Source organism: Marmota monax, unplaced genomic scaffold (assembly GCF_021218885.2).
Source record: "Marmota monax isolate L192 unplaced genomic scaffold, Marmota_monax_Labrador192_F-V1.1 WCK01_AAM20220418_F8-fsc00061, whole genome shotgun sequence".
Lineage (NCBI taxonomy): Eukaryota > Metazoa > Chordata > Mammalia > Rodentia > Sciuridae > Marmota > Marmota monax.
The window spans coordinates 8,255,978-8,263,883 of record NW_026695230.1 but is presented as its reverse complement, the minus strand read 5'-3'; the positions used below and the strand labels follow the sequence as shown (position 1 = coordinate 8,263,883).

At 43.2% G+C, this 7,906-nt stretch overlaps 1 protein-coding gene across 2 annotated transcripts; it reads right to left on the bottom strand.

The window, feature by feature from the left end:
* Positions 1-4,732: 4,732 nt before the first annotated feature.
* Positions 4,733-7,291, bottom strand: LOC124088479 (serum amyloid A-1 protein). Of its 2 annotated transcripts, none has more exons than XM_046438124.2 (4): positions 7,250-7,291; positions 6,717-6,808; positions 5,453-5,591; positions 4,733-5,012 (listed from the first exon to the last, which is right to left on the bottom strand). In XM_046438124.2, exons 2-4 carry the CDS (start codon positions 6,802-6,804, stop codon positions 4,874-4,876), a joined length of 366 nt encoding a protein of 121 aa, XP_046294080.1. In that variant the 5' UTR covers positions 6,805-6,808; positions 7,250-7,291; the 3' UTR covers positions 4,733-4,873. The 2 variants fall into 2 exon arrangements, with proteins under 2 accessions (XP_046294080.1, XP_046294079.1); XM_046438123.2 differs by having other exon boundaries at positions 7,230-7,269.
* Between the last annotated feature and the right edge of the window lie 615 nt (positions 7,292-7,906).

Here is a 7,906-nt window from a genome sequence, read left to right as displayed (position 1 = left end):
CTTAGAACAAATAAAAAAGAAATATTTAAAAAATTTTAAAAAGAGCCATTTGTATTTTTTAGGAATTATACAATGATATCTTCTGTTCAAAATGGTATTTTTCATATTGGTGCTTGGTGTGTTTATTTATTATTTTTGCAAGAATTTTTTTAAAAATAATTTTTAGTTGTACATGAATGCAGGATTTTTATTTTATTTACTTTTATGTGGTGCTGAGGATTGAACCAAGTGCCTCACACGTGGAGGCAAGCACTTTACTGCTGAGCCACACCCCAGACACCAAGAATTTTTTATACAAGGAAAAATTAGCCCTTTTTCTTTGATATGAGTTACAATTATTTTTTCCAGCTTGCCATTTATATTTTCCTGTGGTGATTCAGTATGCAAAGTAATTCTATATATTCTCTATTGATATTTTTGTTAGTGCCCTCTAAATTTTGTGGTATAGTTTGACTTTCCCCACTTCATGTTCCATGGGTGCTGCAGATTTTATTGTTGCTATAATATTTTCATTATTTTGTAACTATTCATTACTTTTAAAATTTTAAAATATTGATAACATTTGCATTATTTTGTAAATATGAAGTACATTTAGAACCTGTCTTAACATAACAAAATATGTTTTCAACTTTACATCATTAAGATGATCACCTGATTGTCCCAATCCCATTCATTGAATAACCCCTCCCTTATTACTACTTTGACATACAGTCTTTATTATGTACTAAATTATCATACGCACTCATGACTTACTTGGAGATTTTTGTTCCGTTGACTAGTTTTTCCTGTACATGGCTCAGTACTACACTGTCGAACTTATTCAGACATTATTCAATGTCGTCATTGCCTTCGTTGCTCTCCTTTTTTAGAAGTAGTTGAGGTTCATTTTCTGTTATTTCCTTTACCTGTTAGTTTTTGCTTCCAAAAACACTGTTGATGATTTTTACAAATTGTGTTGCCCACCACCTGTCTCAACTGTCTCCTTGTCTGTATGGGTGTTTCAGTTGATGTGTGGGGTGTTCAGGAGTCCCATGTCCTCCCCTGCCATTCTCTCTACACCTGTTTCACTAGGCCTCAGGCCACTCTTCCTCTGCAACCACATTAACAAGATCAGCAACCACTCCACATTGCTTAGGCAAGGGTCAACTTCACAGCCTCTCAGATACTACTGACACTGATTTTGGAACTCCACATTCTCCAGTCCTCCTTCCCCAATAGCTGTTCCTTTTCAGTCTATTTTGCTGAATCCAACTTTTCTCAGGACTTCTAACAAATGGAGACTCCAATGGTAGATACTAAGAACAAGCTCCAAAGGCCATGCATAGTCTTTTTGTAGTTCCGGGGGTACTGGGGATTGAACTCAGGGGCACTCAATCATTGAGTCACATCCCCAGCCTTATTTTGTATTTTATTTAGAGACAGGTTCTCACTGAGTTGCTTAGCATCTCACTTTTGCTGAGGCTGGCTTTGAAGGTGCGATCTTCCTGTCTCAGCCTCCTGACCCGCTGGGATTACATACAGGCTTTGCAACCACATACTAATGAAAAACTTAGTACTCCTTGAACAAAATAAAGTCATTAACAGGGGCTGGAGATGTGGTTCAGTGATAGAGTGCTTCCTAGCATGCATGAAGCCCTGAGTTGGATCCCCACCAACACAAAATAGGAAATAAGCAAACAAACAAGGTCACTAATAAAAAGAGTTTTGGAAGCAAAAAAACTTAGTTAGTATATAATAAAATAAGATCAACTTGGCATTTTCCACATGATAGCTCTTAAAAATATGTGAAAACAAAAAAAAAAAAAGTGTTTCCGTATATTCAAGCGTAAGGATAAAGGGTGACAATATAAATCATAAATTCTTGAGTAAACAAGTACTTTCTTCTTTGGATTAAACTCTGATATATTTTTAGGTTACAAATTCTAAGAAGTCAAATGATGTTGAGTTAGGAATTTAGGATAGAGAGATATATACCAAATTTTAAAGGAAATGCCAATGAGCCATTGAGATGCAGAAAGGAGAGGTGTACACCTTGAGCAACTTGCCCTTGGCCTGCTCCCTTGTAAAATGAAGGAAATACACAAGTACTGGGAAAAGTGGTGCAAAATTATGCAGCTCCACCTTGGCTCTATCTCCAGACTGGTCCCTTCCCAACCCAAGCACGGACTTCTCCCTCCTGAGATAGCCCACATTCTCCCTTGAGTGTGCACCTACTTCCTAAGTAAACCTGTCTATGCCTTTGTCTGTGGCTCAGTCTGAAATGCTATTCCCTTATGCATGCCACGATCCCCACTGGTCCTGAGTTGAATTTCCCCTTCCTTCTGGGAACTTCTCAGACCCTACTCTGGAGACACCTCTTCTCCCATGACAATGTGATCCATTACAAATTGGTGAATGAATTTCTGTACCCAAGTTTCATTCCTGTGTATTATTTTTAGTAATAATATCCTGATTAGGAAGTTTTACATATCTACAGAAGATTGAAAAGCTTACCTTACTTGGATATAAAAGTCATTCTTTCTCTTATCCTTCTTTTGCTACTGCCCTACTGCTTCCAAATCTACTTAAATACCGCAACAAATAATCTACTTATGCACATCCACATATCAGCATTACACTCCTTTTAAAAAAACTTTTTTCTTTGTACATGGACATAAAACTTTTATTTTATTTATTGATCTTTATGTAGTGGTGAGGATCAAAATCAGTGCCTTACATGTGCTCGGCAATCGCTCTACAACTGAGCTACAGTGCTGTCCTGAGCATTACTGTCTTTTGACAATTTTTAACACCTTCAAACTTGACCCTCCCTGAACCCTAAGTTAAAATACTTGAGACTGCTCTCACCAGCCAATCTGGTGTCAATATCCATACCGTCATGTTGATCTTGCCCATGTCTTATTCTGAAATAAATCCACCCTCAAATATCCCAAATCTCCTTTACCTCCATGTCTACTAGTGCTTTCAGATTAGAACTATATGAGAAAGTTCTCTTGGGATTTACTATAGCAACAGCTTCCCTACTAATTAAGTTAACAACTAATTTAATGACTTTAGCTTATAAATATCACTTTCTCATCAATCTCCTACCCTTAAGAGTCTTCCTTCATTCCACTTTCAAAGCAAAAATGGAGACCAGTAATCAATTTGTTTACTGTGAGCCCCATATCCACATTTCCTTGACTGTCTGTGGTCCTGGAGCTGGACCCTCTAAACACCTCACTCTCGCCAGCTGTGCAGGATGCTAATCTCTGTCAGTAGAGGGCAATGGAGGAATAGGGGGAAATGAAGACCTGTCTTCCTTGTGCCCTGTTTTGGCTTCCCAGGCTCCTGTGAGGTTCCTCCCCTGCCACACCCAGTGACACTCAGCCCAGGGAGTTTTAGTGAAACCTGAAGGACGTGGTTGTTTCAACAATTTCTGTGGCACCTCAGTTAGATTTTCAGTGTGTTCAACAGCACCCCACTTCTGCTAGCCTGAGCTGCCATAACAAGGTACCACAGGTGGCTTCCACACAGATATTTATTTTTCAAAATTCTGAACACCAGGATGTTCTAGATGAAGGTACACGCTAATTGAGCACCTGGTGACTGTGCTCTTCCTGGCTTACAAACATGTACCTCCTTACTGTGACCTTGTGGGTTTCAGAGAGAGAGAAGATCTTTGTTGTCTTCACTCATAAGGACTATCAGTTCAGGTCCAAATACAGACACTCTGGGAAAAAGGCTTCAGCACATGAAGTGGAGAACATACAACTCATTCCAGAAATCCATCCCTTCCACAGCTGACTTCCCAGAGAGATCAGTAGCATGCTTTCTGCTACTCCCATGAGAACAGCTTCTGAGCAGGTTTATAGCTCCCTCACCCCACATTCCCAGTGAGCACAGTGGCTCCTGGACAGCATGCTATCAAGTTCCATTGCTATCTCTATAGAGTTCCTGTTTCTCAGCTTTGACTGTGACACCCAACAAACATTCTCTCCATGTAATGGGCTATAGATTTGCCTAGGACAACCAAATGTCTGCCTCTAGGGAGGATCATACAAAGTTTATACCCTCCTGATTTATTATCCATAGTGGAAACTATTCTTGATAATTAAGCATTCCTTGTATTAAAATTTCCCATTTCAACTCTCTGCCTGGTTTGTCTTCTACACGACCTGACTGATAAGGAGATATTTTCCACCATGACTGTTCTTCACAAATACAACACCACAAATGGTGTGCACTTACATCTTCATTTAGGCTTGAAATAAGGCAATAGAAATAGAGTGGGAGACACTGCTCTGAAGGTATTTCTTGGATAGAATGAACAGAAATTGGTGAATAATTGGCTTTGCAGATGTTGCTAAAAACTAAGCAGAAAACCAAGATGGTGGTATCTGGGGCAGGATAACAGAGCCAGCCTTCCCATAGCCATGCCCCATGTCTCCAAAGGCAGACCCACTGAGGACTAAAGCCCTGGGGGCAGAGAAGGTGACAGGACACAGTTGTCAGGAGTGGGGTGGTCAGGACATGGAAAGGCCTGGAAATAGCAACAGCTAACCACGGGGGCCTGAACAAGTGAGAGAGTCTGATTCTGAGAAGCCTCAGTGCCAGTATCTGTCTGTGTTGTGTAACCACTGAAATCACATCCCCTACACCCTGAGGTCCAGGCTGGATCTTCTTGGTGTTTATTGTTCACCACTTTGTACCAAACATCCCACTCTCAAAGCAAAACATAACACCCACTTGCTAGAATTTCCATTTCTTAAGTATTTATTGAACAATGACTGTGGGCCATCCACATATTTATGTGGACACAGGATGCAGTGATTTCATATCCCAAACTTTGGGGACTCACAGCCAGTCTCCTGATACAAAATGAAGATGAAGTTCAGTATTTATCAGGAAGCCCTTTAGGTCTGTAAATAATAGGATCTTCTCCTCTCCTGTTCGCTCTGTTGTCTTCCTGGTCTTCCTCTGAGTCCTCAAGTCCAGGGCCAAAAAATCTCAGAATGTTATTTCTGGCATCACTGATCAAGCAAGGCAGCAAGGAGATTCCTCAGCAGGCTGTTAAACCTCAGGCTACCCTCCTAATTCTATGCTGTCCAGGGGATGGATCTGAGGGGAGCCCAGGAAGATCAAGGAAGAGGGGCTGAGATACCACCCTTGCCTGGCACAGCCCTACCCAGCCTGGCTCCTCACCCTGAACCTGGATGAACAGCACCAGGGAGGGAGGGTTAGGGATCACTCTGTGGCCCTCCCTTTCTCTAGTTCTGAGTTGGCACACATAACCTCAGCCATCTCTGGCTCTGTCAATGGCCCAGGCCCTGCACTGACCATGGTGGAGGGTTAGGCAGAGAGGACATGAGGAAGACAAGCCTCACAGAAACCTGCTGCCAGGCTCATTCCCTCCTAATCCCCAGCCAAGCTCTGCTCACCCAGGCCTGGCATCCCCAGGAACCTGCCTTACCTGATCATTTCAGCAGCCCAGGCACCCCCAGGTCCCCTTCGGGCAGCATCATATTTCCCTCGGGCATAGAAGTATCTTTGTGAACCTATGAAATTTGCTTCATTCAAGTCCCAGATAGCTCTCCACATATCCCAACTTCCTGAATTGGAAAAGAAAAGACAAAAGGGATATCAAGTATACATAAAGATCATGACAACACCTTCAAAGGATATCCAGGAATTAATATATTCAAAATTTCATCTGTGATTTTTGCACCCATAGATATCATGAGTTGAGTGGAATCGTCTCTATTCCTACCTGGCTTCTGCAAGTCACTCTAGTGAGAGTTGTTAGGGGTCACACCTGTTTGTCTTTGGTGGTCCACTGTGCTGAGGTGAGTTTCACCATACTTAGATGTGCTATGTTTAAGGACAGAAGGGAGGTGTCATTGTCAAACAGGATTCCTCACCTTCAGCACTGTTGATAAAATTGGGTCACGTGGTTCTCTGTTGTTCAGGGCTGCCCTGAGTCCTGTAGGATGTTCACCAGCGCTCTGGTCTGCCACTAGATGTTGGCAGCATATTCGCCCAGTGGGACAACCAAAGACATTGCCACACATTGAAAATGTCCCCTGGGCCAGCACATTACACCAGGTCCAGAACCACTGTTCCAGAATGAAGCTCCATGTGATTAGAAATTGCAGTGAGGGAGGGGGCATCCAGGAGGGGAAAGCCTGAGTGGGCTGCAGACATGAGGCACTTCTGCCCTGACTCCCAAGGAAAATGTATTTCTGTACCCTAAATGCACATCACTGTGACATGAGTGCCTCTGGGCAAGATCAGTGAAGTGCACTGATGCTGTGGTTGCTTGAGGAAACCCTAGTGTAATGGTTCTCAGCTGGGTTGGCCTGTTTTGATCACCTGGGGAGATACTGAAAGTCCTGACACCCAGAACACAACCCTGCCCAATTCCTCAGACTATATGAGGAGAAAGAAAATCCAAGCATCCACAGGGTTTAAACTCCAGATGATTTCACGTGTGCCTGACAATGTGGACAATGGAATTTTAGGAAGTGGTGAGCAGACACATCAACTGGGCTAAATTGGCTTCATATATAGCTCATTGGAAACGTCTGCTCTGCCACCTGCTTTTTTCAGTCCCTTTAAAGAAATGCTCCTCAGTATACCTGGGGCATCCTGCCACACAGGTAGCACAACATAAGACTGGCTCCAGTCCTTCAAAGTGCACCATGTGAACTCTAGAGCCATCTCTCCACCACGCTTACCTAGAGCAGCTTCCTTCATGAATGAAAAAACCCCACCGCTGACTGCCAGGACCAAAGAGCAAAACACCAGGCCTGTGAGAAGCCTCATGTTACTGAAATGAAAGAGAGGCATAATCAGACACATATGAGACTGGCACCTTTCCCTTTGACATTTATATCCTAAGAGAGCCTGGTTGTTCATTTCTACTGGTTCTCATTATAGTCCTAGTAGTTCCTCTAGGAAATCTGGCAATAGGAACTCACTTGGTACCAAAAGCCTTCATTCTGACCCCATCAGCCCTGAATCCAAGTCTGTCTGAGAGAATAGCATGGTGGCTCCAACAGAGGATAGGGGAGTTGGGACCAGATTTCCACTCTAGAGGAGGCTATAATGCATTCTCCATGGGTCCCCTAAACCCAATCCACACCACACATGAGATAAATAAATAAATAAAAACGTAAGGGATCATTCCGTTCAAAGAAAATCACATCCTGATAGGAAAGAGAAAATAGAGTAAGGGTTTAAAAACTCACTCCTTGCACTTGACAATCACCTGATGTCTGGTGGAGTGGATCTGCTGGTCGCTGAAGGACAGGGAGAGAAGGCTGCTATTTATCCTGAGCCTTCCCCTCTGGGGTCATGGGCAGGGAGGGAGAGCCAACCTGCATTCCTGGAAAGTCTCTTCAGGTCATTTCCTATAAAAATCTGCAATAGAAATCTTACTGGACTCTAGGTGTTCTTCATCCGTGGGTCATTTTCCTCAGTTGTGCAATTTGAAGACACAACAGAGCTTTGCTCTGCATTTGGCAGCACCATGAGTCAGGTGAGCAGCTTAGCTCTGAGAGAGAAGAGGTAATGGAGATGAGGCGATGGAGGGGCAGGGAAAGAGCACTAAGATGGTGCCCCAGTGTGCTGTGAGGTGAGGAGCAAGAGGGGCTCCTGCAGCCAGGATCTTGCTTTCCAAGTCACTGACTCAGGAAGGGGCCTGCTGGGCCAGAGGGCAGATGCTTCAACAGTTAAGTCCTGCTGGGTTTCTATTTAAAGTCTATGAGCTACAAAACTGGCATGCTAGCCCCACACACCTCAGGTGTATCTAAGCTCTCACCTCTAAGGCATAGAAAATGCCTGCTCAGCTGATTTAGCGAATTAGAAAATGTAAATCCTAGAGACCCACATAGTGGGAGGAAAGCTTCTGGGTGTAAGGAGCTAA

What these genes read in the sequence shown, in the direction of transcription:
- LOC124088479 (XM_046438124.2), bottom strand. Translation starts at nt 6,804, where the DNA reads ATGAGGCTTCTCACAGGCCTGGTGTTTTGCTCTTTGGTCCTGGCAGTC. An exon ending in CATGAAGGAAGCTGCTCTAG is followed by an intron (nt 5,592 to 6,716) that starts GTAAGCGTGGTG and finishes TTTCCAATTCAG; the next exon opens with GAAGTTGGGATATGTGGAGA. An exon ending in TGGGCTGCTGAAATGATCAG is followed by an intron (nt 5,013 to 5,452) that starts GTAAGGCAGGTT and finishes TTGCTTGATCAG; the next exon opens with TGATGCCAGAAATAACATTC.